Below are 12586 nucleotides of genomic sequence, written 5' to 3' on the forward strand. Positions count from 1 at the left end.
GAAATAAGGTATGGATCTAACAGAAAGGAACAATTTAGCATACTTAAAGGTTGTGTCACGAGTGACGGATAGAAATTAAATTATCGCCAAAGTTTGGATTCACTACCTCTATGCCGTGTAATCACAAAGCCTCTTCTGTCAATAACAGAGTAAACTTCATCATTCAATCACCCTTCAATTGAACCTTTCCTGTGGAAAGAGGAAGAGTAGAAAGAGAAAGACTGACTGACACTGACAGAGTGAGCAATCGAAGGTGATGCCATTCTTTAAATAGTAATTCTTTTCTTTTGGGGGGGGGGGGGGCTTAAGTTGATGGTCTGACTGGTTCAAGTTCAAGTTTGTTAATTTATATAGACTTTCTTGACATGCATAGTTATCTTTTAAATTGACAAAAACTTACATGTGTACCCCGTGGCACAATTCAAAGGGGATCAAAAAAGTCTCTCGCTGTTCACCACCATTCATATTTTTGTGTTAACTGTGGCCAACACTGCTGAGGGGAATTAAGGTGTGTGCTGACCCCCAAGAGCCAGAGTCAGACTAGATTTGAAACAGACGGCGTTTCGATCAGGAAGTCATAACACACAACTGGGTCAAGTGGGCGGGGCTACATAAGGTGAATAGTAGTGAGATATATATATAAATGATCTTTGCTCCTGTCTTGAGTTGTTGGTAGAACGCAATTCAACAATGTGTCACCAGAGTAAGCGTCGGTGTTGAGCTAAAACACCTGTAGCGAAAGCGTGAGTCAGGGTGGTTACATTATAGGCCTACACATAATACTATTCATAGTATTCCGATGATGTCACAAGGCTTTTTCCTACCAATATGGCGCGTGTGGTTACCTGTTAATTGATCACAATCACCTGTTGTTTTCCTACCAAAATGGCCGTGTGGTGATGTAACAGAATACTATCAATAGTACAAACGCTGACAGCACATTCCAAATATATCTTTCATGGCATTGGCTGTGTGCAGTACACTCAGGCCAACACAAGCTCACCGTGCATGCTCACACATATACAGCTATACCATACCATACATATCCTCTTCAACCACCATCAAGCATGCACCCACATCCCCCCCACACACACACATAAGGATGCACATTAACGTTCCCTGCAGGTCTCAGGGCCTGGATCATCTCAAGAGGGCCACATTTGATCGAGAGAGAGAGATGCATCAGCAGCAGCTGCATACATTCATTAGGGCCACTTGGACTTATTTTGCCCGATCCGCTATCCGGTCTCATTGACGGGGGCTTGAGGAACCGAACGTCACAAGTGGGTGGATAACACGACCATGTGCAGATTATGACACCAGACCAGACCTTTGCATCTGTAACACATAAGCTCCATCTAATGCTCCACCAGCTTGCTGCCGGAAACATCTAACACCTGGGCGATGGGGAGCTTAAGCAAAGGCTTTTGGTTTCTGTGGGCTGTGAGGCTACATAGAGGTGCCTGCTCAGTTCTCCAGAGGCCCGTGAGCATGACATTTGCAATGGTGTGGATTATGGCGCACGGGTAAAGAGACATTCAGCCAAAGACAGTCATGGACATACATGCATTATAATGCTGGCAAGCACACCCACACAGAGTGAGGGTAAAGGGTGTTAATATAGGCTTATGCATACACATGCTCTCTCTCTCTCTCTCTCTCTCTCTCTCTCTCTCTCTCTCTCTCTCTCTCTCTCTCTCTCTCTCTCTCTCTCTCTCTCTCTCTCTCTCTCTCTCTCTCTCTCTCTCTCTCTCTCTCTCTCTCTCTCTCTCTCTCTCTCTCTCTCTCTCTCTCTCTCTCTCTCTCTCTCTCTCTGTCTCACACACACACACAAGCACACACACATGCAAGCGCACCCACACAGAATAAGGGTAAAAAAGGGTGTTAACATAGGCTTATGCATACACATGCTCTCTCTCTCGCTCTCTCTCTCTCTCTCTCTCTCTCTCTCTCTCTCACACACACACACACACACACATCCGCACAGAATAAGGGTAAAGACGGGTGTTAACATAGGCTTATGCATACACATGCTCTCTCTCTCTCTCTCTCTCTCTCTCTCTCTCTCTCACACACACACACACACACACACACACACACACAAGCACACCCACACAGAATAAGGGTAAAGAAGGGTGTTAGCATAGGCTTATGCATACACATGCTCTCTCTCTCTCTCTCTCTCTCTCTCTCTCTCTCTCTCTCTCTCTCTCTCCTCTCTCTCTCTCTCTCTCTCTCTCACACACACACACACACACAGAATAAGGGTAAAGACGGGTGTTAACATACGCTTATGCATACACATGCTCTCTCTCTCTCTCTCTCTCTCACACACACACACACACACACACATCCACACAGAATAAGGGTAAAGACGGGTGTTAACATAGGCTTATGCATACACATGCTCTCTCTCTCTCTCTCTCTCTCTCTCACTCACACACACACACACACACACACACACACACACAGAGAGATACAGAGACATCAAATCTAAATAGTGGACCACTTGTTGCTCACCTTGTCAGTGTCAGGGTGAGGAGGGCTGTTGAGCACCAGCGGCATGTTGTCTCTCAACAGGTCATCAGGCGCTCTCTCCTTATCGGACAGCAGCTGGGGGGACGTGCCATTTCCCAGGCCCAGGTCTCTGGATGTCAGACACGGTTGGCTGTCAGGTGTGTGTGTGTGTGCACACATCAGCGAAAAGACAAACAAAAACACAAACAACACTCTGTCAGCGGTGTGCGCACACATCAACAAAAACCAGTTTAATTCCACTTTAAACTCCCAGTCAAAGGCACCTCCAGCAAACACGCTGACCTTCCTCCTTTGCAAATAAATAGAACGTGGCGTTGAGAGCTTTCCAAAGTGGCGTTGAGTCAGAAAAGGCACAGTGGCTCACATTTACAACCGTCTTAATGACAGTAGCAGGAATGAGAGCAAATCACAACGCCACGGAATATATGTTGTATTTTATTGCTCGGGAAGGTTTGCTGAAGACGCATGCTCTTTTTCAGCCCACTTCACACTAATACACACACAGTACATAGTCTATCTATAGCCTAAATGCATCACACTAATACGAGGGATCAGCCGAGCAGCATTTTGGTAAACAAACCGCGTCACTGGGTGGCAACGGCAATGGAACCCTATGGAGCCTGGGCTGTGGGAGACTTGAGTGTCTGACTCTAGCCGGCTGACTCTGTTTACATTTGAAAAACTGCGACCGTTCACACAACTTTGACACGACATGCATATATTGTACATGAAACTCTTGAGCTAATTCTGCTCTCACTCGGAATGTCAAAATATACGCGATGTGATATATAGTTTTTGAGATATTAACGTTTGTTTGGCACAACTCATACTAGTTAAAGTCCCTGGAAACCAGAAATATTTCTTTATTATTTAGCATTTTGAGTTCATCACATCACAGGACCCTATGTTAATAAGCCACCAGCCAAATTTGAACGATGATGAACGTCGCAAAGTATATAAATTTAGGTTTGACTGTCGTGGCAAAACTCATCAGAATCAATTATTTTTTAGAGTGTATTTTCTCCCGCGGAATGTGTGGGCGTGTCCCGTCTGCAGCAGGTTTTCCGAGAGAGAGAGAGAGCGCGAGACAGAGGGGGGGAGGGAAACGGAGAAAGAGATCGAGTGACACAGCACTCGTGCTGTGGAGTGTCTGTTTGTGTGTGTGTGTGTGTGTGTGTGTGTGAGAGAGAGTAACCTCGCGTCACCAGCCTGTGTGTCTCTCTCTGTGCTCTCTCTCTCACTAGTCCCGAGAGAGAGAGAGAGAGAGAGAGAGACACACAGGCTGGTGACGCGAGGGAGACGTGAGAGAGAGAGAGAGAGAGAGAGAGAGAGAGAGAGAGAGAGAGAGAGAAAAAAGAGAGAGAGAGAGAGAAGCATAGCTCTTGGCACGACGGCACACAGAGTGGGAGGGAGACGGACAGCGAGGGAGCGCTGTCACTGGGGGCAAAGAACGGACAAAAGGAGGGTGGGTGCGGATTGCGCGTGTGTACAAAGGTTATATAGAGCTTATGACGTCATAAGCTCCTGCGTTTTAGCACCTCGCGCACTGCTGTCTTCAATGAGGAAGTACTTTGTAGAATCTTGTAGAAAAGTGTTGATTTTAAGGCTTTGGGTTGAAAGTAATGTATAATAATTTCGGAGGCACAAAATTACTAACATAAGACCCTAAATAACATAGTTAGAACGTTTTTGTGGATTTTGGTTTCCAGGGACTTTAACTGCCGTGGGGTTACGCATTTTTGGGGGGTTGTGACGTCACACTGATTCGTCCTATTCATAGTATTCCGATGATGTCACAAGCCTTTTTCCTACCAATATGGCGCTACAATACACACAGCTCATTGGCTGTAAGTGTCACTTGATTGTAATCACCTGTTAATTGATCACACTCACGTGTTGTTTTCTTACCAAAATGGCCATGTGGGGATGTAACAGAATACTATCAATACAGTAAATAGTCTATAGCCTAAATGCTTCTCACTAATACAGTACATAGTCTATAGCCTAAATGCATTCTGGGAGCTGCCCAGTACAATCAGTCTTCAACAGGCCTTTTTCACAGCAACTATTTTGTGTCTAAAAGGCAGGAAGTAACAGGTGCACCAAAACATTAATTAGGGTTTCCAATGTCCAGTCCATTTAGGTGTTCCAGTGCTGGGGTTAGTTGCACCTGCACCTGCACCTGTGTTTACCCTGCCTTTTAGACCCAAAATGGCAGCTGTGAAATAGTAGCCTGGGTAAACCCATCCCCCACGTGACCTGCTCTCAGACCTGTTTAGTGACTGGGAACTGAGAGAGCAGGTCACGTGGGGGCTGGGTTTACCTAGGCTAGTGAAATAGGCCCATTGTTGGCAGCTACTGTGTACACTTGAGCACCTTGAGGGTTAGATGCCCTGCTCAAAAGCACGTCAATAGGAGCTGTTGAAGGAAGCGTTACTCGTTCACTTTGTCTATGTCCACATGTTCCCAGCCATCCAGGAATTCAAATGAAAAGTATAGGCTTCTGATGACAAGCCTGCTTCTTTGGCCTTTACTCTACATTCAGACTGGTTCACAATGTCCCTATGGAAGAGGATTAGGGCCATCTTTGTTTTTTTTTAGTTCTGAGTTTAAAGTCGAAATTATGATCAACAAGTCAGAATTCTGAGAATAAACCTACTTCAAACTCATCAGAATTCACACTTCATTCTCAGAATTCTGACTTAAACTAGGGAATTCTGACTTTAATCTCAGAACTCAAATACAATTTTCATGTGTCCCTAATGTAAGTACGTGACTGGTTGCTACAAGGTTGCTTAAAAACTTAACCGTCGCTGTAGAAACAATGCAACCATGGTTACTGGTTTCCTGACTTTCTGGCAATGTGAACACACAGTCAGTCACACACAGCTACCCAGGCCAGGGTAAAAATCATTACAGGGCGTTCACACCATACGCCAAAGCAACGCTGAAGCCACAAGTTTCATTTCGGCGTCCTTGTTAACAGGCGAGGCCGTTCACACCAGCCACGCGCGTGCCACGCTGAAGCGATCGTTCAGGATTCAGTTCTATTTTCCAAGCGTGAAGCTGCCAGGCATGAAGGCAATGGAAGTTGTGGGCGGGGTCAAGGCGCGCCGAGCGAGGCGCTGAGGAGAAGAGAGTGCTTCTTGTCTGACCGGTTTAAGCGTGAGCTCAGCTTCAGTGTGGCTTTAGCTTCAGCTCTGCTTCTGTTAAGTGCCTGGTGTGAACAAGCGCTTATAGCGGAGAAATTGTCACAGCTTCTGCAATCTGCTCTATAAACAAGCCGTCAGTTCTAATGTGCAGTTCTATTCCAGGCAAAGAGTCATCGAGGCAGCATTTGAGAGATGATACTGCACAAATGTGCCCAGATATAATGTTGGCCATTCTGTTCGCTGTAACCTTTCTCATTATAAACCCCATGGCTCTATTTGGAACTCCTCAGAAAGCCTTTTTCCAGATCTGAAACGTCACAGGCCCGGACGACAAAATTAAGTTAACCAACTTCTTCCCGGTGCTGTCCAAATGTCAGCATGTTTTTAGACTGCCTGTAGACACAAGATGTATTTTAAAGTCTTACGCCCACAGGCAGCCCTATTAACTAGAGCTCACTAGAGCTATTCACTAGAGCTATTAACTACAGCTATTAACTAGAGCTATTCACTAGACTCAAGCTATTAACTAGAGCTCACTAGAGCTTTTCACTAGAGCTATTAACTACAGCTATTAACTACAGCTATTCACTAGAGCTATTCACTAGAGCTATTAACTAGAGCTCACTAGAGCTATTCACTAGAGCTATTAACTACAGCTATTAACTAGAGCTATTCACTAGAGCTATTAACTAGAGCTATTAACTAGAACTATTAACTACAGCTATTCACTAGAGCTATTAACTAGACTCAAGCTATTAACTAGAGCTATTAACTACAGCTATTCACTAGAGCTATTCACTAGAGCTATTTACTAGAGCTATTTACTAGAGCTATTAACTAGAACTATTAACTACAGCTATTCACTAGAGCTATTCACTAGAGCTATTAACTAGAACTATTAACTACAGCTATTCACTAGAGCTATTCACTAGAGCTATTAACTAGACTCAAGCTATTAACTAGAGCTATTAACTACAGCTATTCACTAGAGCTATTCACTAGAGCTATTAACTAGAGCTATTAACTAGAGCTATTCACTAGAGCTATTAACTAGAACTATTAACTACAGCTATTCACTAGAGCTATTCACTAGAGCTATTAACTAGACTCAAGCTATTAACTAGAGCTATTAACTACAGCTATTCACTAGAGCTATTCACTAGAGCTATTAACTAGAGCTATTCACTAGAGCTATTAACTAGAACTATTAACTACAGCTATTCACTAGAGCTATTCACTAGAGCTATTAACTAGACTCAAGCTATTAACTAGAGCTATTCACTAGAGCTATTCACTAGAGCTATTAACTAGAACTATTAACTACAGCTATTCACTAGAGCTATTCACTAGAGCTATTAACTAGACTCAAGCTATTAACTAGAGCTATTCACTAGAGCTATTCACTAGAGCTATTAACTAGAGCTATTTACTAGAACTATTAACTACAGCTATTCACTAGAGCTATTCACTAGAGCTATTAACTAGAGCTATTTACTAGAACTATTAACTACAGCTATTCACTAGAGCTATTCACTAGAGCTATTAACTAGACTCAAGCTATTAACTAGAGCTATTCACTAGAGCTATTCACTAGAGCTATTAACTAGAGCTATTTACTAGAACTATTAACTACAGCTATTCACTAGAGCTATTCACTAGAGCTATTAACTAGAGCTATTAACTAGAGCTATTCACTAGAGCTATTAACTAGAACTATTAACTACAGCTATTCACTAGAGCTATTCACTAGAGCTATTAACTAGACTCAAGCTATTAACTAGAGCTATTCACTAGAGCTATTCACTAGAGCTATTAACTAGAGCTATTTACTAGAACTATTAACTACAGCTATTCACTAGAGCTATTAACTACAGCTATTCACTAGAGCTATTAACTAGACTCAAGCTATTAACTAGAGCTATTAACTACAGCTATTCACTAGAGCTATTCACTAGAGCTATTAACTAGAGCTATTCACTAGAGCTATTAACTAGAACTATTAACTACAGCTATTCACTAGAGCTATTCACTAGAGCTATTAACTAGACTCAAGCTATTAACTAGAGCTATTCACTAGAGCTATTCACTAGAGCTATTAACTAGAGCTATTTACTAGAACTATTAACTACAGCTATTCACTAGAGCTATTCACTAGAGCTATTAACTAGAGCTATTTACTAGAACTATTAACTACAGCTATTCACTAGAGCTATTCACTAGAGCTATTAACTAGAGCTATTTACTAGAACTATTAACTACAGCTATTCACTAGAGCTATTCACTAGAGCTATTCACTAGAGCTATTAACTAGACTCAAGCTATTCACTAGAGCTATTCACTAGAGCTATTAACTAGAGCTATTTACTAGAACTATTAACTAGAGCTATTCACTAGAGCTATTCACTAGAGCTATTCACTAGAGCTATTAACTACAGCTATTCACTAGAGCTATTCACTAGAGCTATTAACTAGACTCAAGCTATTAACTAGAGCTATTCACTAGAGCTATTCACTAGAGCTATTAACTAGAGCTATTTACTAGAACTATTAACTACAGCTATTCACTAGAGCTATTCACTAGAGCTATTAACTAGAACTATTAACTACAGCTATTCACTAGAGCTATTCACTAGAGCTATTAACTAGACTCAAGCTATTAACTAGAGCTATTCACTAGAGCTATTCACTAGAGCTATTAACTAGAGCTATTTACTAGAACTATTAACTACAGCTATTCACTAGAGCTATTCACTAGAGCTATTAACTAGAGCTATTTACTAGAACTATTAACTACAGCTATTCACTAGAGCTATTCACTAGAGCTATTAACTAGAGCTATTTACTAGAACTATTAACTACAGCTATTCACTAGAGCTATTCACTAGAGCTATTCACTAGAGCTATTAACTAGACTCAAGCTATTCACTAGAGCTATTCACTAGAGCTATTAACTAGAGCTATTTACTAGAACTATTAACTAGAGCTATTCACTAGAGCTATTCACTAGAGCTATTCACTAGAGCTATTAACTAGAGCTATTAACTAGACTCAAGCTATTAACTAGAGCTATTCACTAGAGCTATTCACTAGAGCTATTAACTAGAGCTATTTACTAGAACTATTAACTACAGCTATTCACTAGAGCTATTCACTAGAGCTATTAACTAGACTCAAGCTATTCACTAGAGCTATTCACTAGAGCTATTAACTAGAGCTATTTACTAGAACTATTAACTAGAGCTATTAACTACAGCTATTAACTACAGCTATTCACTAGAGCTATTCACTAGAGCTATTAACTAGACTCAAGCTATTAACTAGAGATATTCACTAGAGCTATTCACTAGAGCTATTAACTAGAGCTATTTACTAGAACTATTAACTACAGCTATTCACTAGAGCTATTCACTAGAGCTATTAACTAGACTCAAGCTATTCACTAGAGCTATTCACTAGAGCTATTAACTAGAGCTATTTACTAGAACTATTAACTAGAGCTATTCACTAGAGCTATTCACTAGAGCTATTCACTAGAGCTATTCACTAGAGCTATTCATTAGAGCTATTAACTAGACTCAAGCTATTAACTAGAGCTATTCACTAGAGCTATTAACTAGAGCTATTCACTAGAGCTATTCACTAGAGCTATTAACTAGAGCTATTCACTAGAGCTATTCATTAGAGCTATTAACTAGACTCAAGCTATTAACTAGAGCTATTCATTAGAGCTATTCACTAGAGCTATTCACTAGAGCTATTCACTAGAGCTATTCATTAGAGCTATTCACTAGAGCTATTAACTAGAGCTATTCACTAGAGCTATTAACTAGAGCTATTAACTAGAGCTACTAACTAGAGCTATTCACTAGAGCTATTAACTAGAGCTATTAACTAGAGCTATTCACTAGAGCTATTCACTAGAGCTACTAACTAGAGCTATTCACTAGAGCTATTAACTAGAGCTATTCACTAGAGCTATTAACTAGAGCTATAGCGAGACTTTACTTTGCCTGCTGTGGTTTTTTCCCTTCTTTTTAGGCATAATGTCTCTCTAGAAAGCAATGAATCAGTCAAGAGGCGTTTATGAAAGAGAAGAGGATGTGCATGATGGATTAGACAAGAATGAGATATTGATTCAAAGAGACTAGCCTCAATTTGATCTCAATTGGTGGTGGGTGTACAATAGAAGGTAACTGTGATGCCAATAACAGCAGTACACTGTGCAGACCAGAGAGAGAGAGAGTCAAGGGATGGACTATTGGCTTGGACCATGAATAGCTGTCCAGAGGGAATGATAAAAAAAAATACCCCGTCATTAGTGTGTCTTCCTCATTAAATGCTAAAAACCAGACATGTGAAATCATTTATATCGATGCTGCCATTTCAGAAGTCACACTTGTTAACTTTACTCTCTCCACCGTTTCATCTCGTCCTATTTTACTCAATATTAAGGTTCTAACAAATCATGTCAACTATGCAGTGCCAAATCATGCAAGCAACTATGCAGTGCCAAATCATGCAAGCAAATATGCAGTGCCAAATCATGCAAGCAACTATGCAGTGCTTGCTCAGCGGCACTTGTGTTGTCGCTGGGTAGCATAACATTCTCTATTGCATAAGACGTCACTATACACATCAGACGTCACTGTAGGCCCTACAGTGATGTGGCAGCTACATTTCTCACATAGAAGAGTGACGTAGAGGTGTTATGTTTGAACAGTCATCAGATATTATAGTTAAAACCTATTAAAAAAGATTATGTTTAAAATCTTATTCTGCAATCATGCATTTTATGAATGTTTACACAGTATCTCCTACTGCATAGCCCACACTTAGTCCAAACTAATTAGGGCTGAGGAACACTTAAGGTGGTAGTTCTGATATAGTAGGCAATGGCATACATACACCAGGCTCCTGACAAGACAGGGCCAGGAGAGTGGGAGGGTCGTCACACGTTTAAATGTTTTATTACAGAAGGTGTATGAAACTCGTCACCAAAATAGTCATACATTCTGTCATTATTCTGTGGACCCCCTGAAACCCCCACCAGGACCCCACTTTGAGAACCACTGAGCTACTGCGTGCCAGGCTGGGTCAGGTAAGTTAGGGGCAGCAAGATGTCCTTCAAATAGGTGACCTAGGTTCAACCATCCACCCTGCTGAGGTGCTCCCTAGCAGCAGCAACTTGAAGACGCTGATCTGAGGTCAGCCTGTGCTCTAAACTTAACCTGCCCTGTGGAGGGGGCCAGGCACAAAGCTGATCTGAGGTCAGCCTGTGCTCTAACCTTAACCTGCCCTGTGGAGAGGGCCAGGCACAAAGCTGATCTGAGGTCAGCCTGTGCTCTAACCTTAACCTGCCCTGTGGAGAGGGCCAGGCACAAAGCTGATCTGAGGTCAGCCTGTGCTCTAACCTTAACCTGCCCTGTGGAGAGGGTCAGGCACAAAACTGATCTGAGCTCAGAATGTGCTCTAACCTTAACCTGCCCTGTGGAGAGGGCTAGGCACAAAGCTGATCTGAGGTCAGCCTGTGCTCTAACCTTAACCTGCCCTGTGGAGAGGGCTAGGCACAAAGCTGATCTGAGCTCAGCCTGTGCTCTAACCTTAACCTGCCCTGTGGAGGGGGCCAGGCACAAAGCTGATCTGAGCTCAGCCTGTGCTCTAACCTTAACCTGCCCTGTGGAGAGGGCCAGGCACAAAGCTGATCTGAGCTCAGCCTGTGCTTTAACCTTAACCTGCCCTGTGGAGAGGGCCAGGCACAAAGCTGATCTGAGGTCAGCCTGTGCTCTAACCTTAACCTGCCCTGTGGAGAGGGCCAGGCACAAAGCTGATCTGAGCTCAGCCTGTGCTCTAACCTTAACCTGCCCTGTGGGGGGGGGGGGGGGGGGGGGCAGGCACACAGAGAGTTTCCCTCCGGGGATCAACCACGTAGCATCACATCACACATTACCTGTCCACTTGAATCTCAGCGTCCCTCCTCTCCACATTCCTCTGGCCTTCTCCGTTGATATCCCTTTTGCTGTTTTTGATGAGGCGCAGCACGGGTTCGATCTCCTTCAGCAGCTCGCTGTTCTCCTCCACCCCATTGCACAGGAGCGCTCCGCGGCCCCCGTCCCTCATCAGCAGGGGGTCCTGGGCCGCGATCAGCTGCACCTGCACCCCTCCCCTCTGCAGCCTGGACGGGGTGACGGAGGGAGAGGACAGGTTCTCGATGGCCCTGAGCTGGGGCTCTTTGTTGACCTGCTGCTGCCCACCAGAGCCGAGGGGGCTGCAGTGCTCGTAGGACTTGGAGGGTGGGCAGGCGGGCCGCGTGACCCGCAGGGTGCGCTGGCGGCCGTCGCCCGATAACGTGGTCTCCAGGTGGGTGGTGAAGCCCTCGGGTCCGCGGAGGATCAGCACGGCGTGGCTCTCGGGGGAGACGTTCTTCAGCGTCTCCAGCGCCCGCTCGTAGGACAGGTCCACCAGGGGCTTGTTGTTGACGGCCAGGACGATGTCGCCCACCTGCACCAGGCCGCACTCCTCGGCCGCCCCGCCGCGGATCAGGTCCGACACGATGACGGGCGGCTTGGACACTCGCTGCTTCACCAGGAAGCCCAGGCCACCCACTTTCCTCTTGAAGAGGCGCACCGAGATGATGTTGGGCTGCAGCTGGCACACTGTAGGCTCCGACTCCTGCATGCTGCCTGTGTGCGCGGGTGCTGTGCTTCTGTGTGGAGTGTGTGTGTCCCCAGGGATGTTTCTGAGCGGCGGCAGGAGGAGGGGAAAGAGAAGATCTATTAGTTTTGTGGAAGTCGGCCTTGACCGCAGGATTTGTATACAATGTGCGGATTTAACATTATCAGGAAAATCGGATATATGAGTCACTTAGTGTTAGTAATGCTTTCAGAAGGTGTGATGTT

At 43.9% G+C, this 12586-nt stretch overlaps 1 protein-coding gene across 1 annotated transcript in view; it reads right to left on the reverse strand.

Moving 5' to 3' along the window:
* The window catches only part of nos1 (nitric oxide synthase 1 (neuronal)), a gene marked incomplete at both ends in the record, with an annotated part of 56983 nt that extends 44618 nt beyond the window's left edge, over positions 1-12365 (reverse strand). The window contains 2 exons of the mRNA XM_083644591.1: positions 2521-2647; positions 11638-12365. Of these exons, the coding sequence (XP_083500717.1) occupies positions 2521-2647; positions 11638-12365 (855 nt within the window). The remainder of the gene's footprint in view (positions 1-2520; positions 2648-11637) is intronic.
* Between the last annotated feature and the right edge of the window lie 221 nt (positions 12366-12586).

The sequence above is a fragment of the Poromitra crassiceps genome, assembly GCF_964638095.1.
Source record: "Poromitra crassiceps genome assembly, chromosome: 10".
NCBI lineage: Eukaryota > Metazoa > Chordata > Actinopteri > Beryciformes > Melamphaidae > Poromitra > Poromitra crassiceps.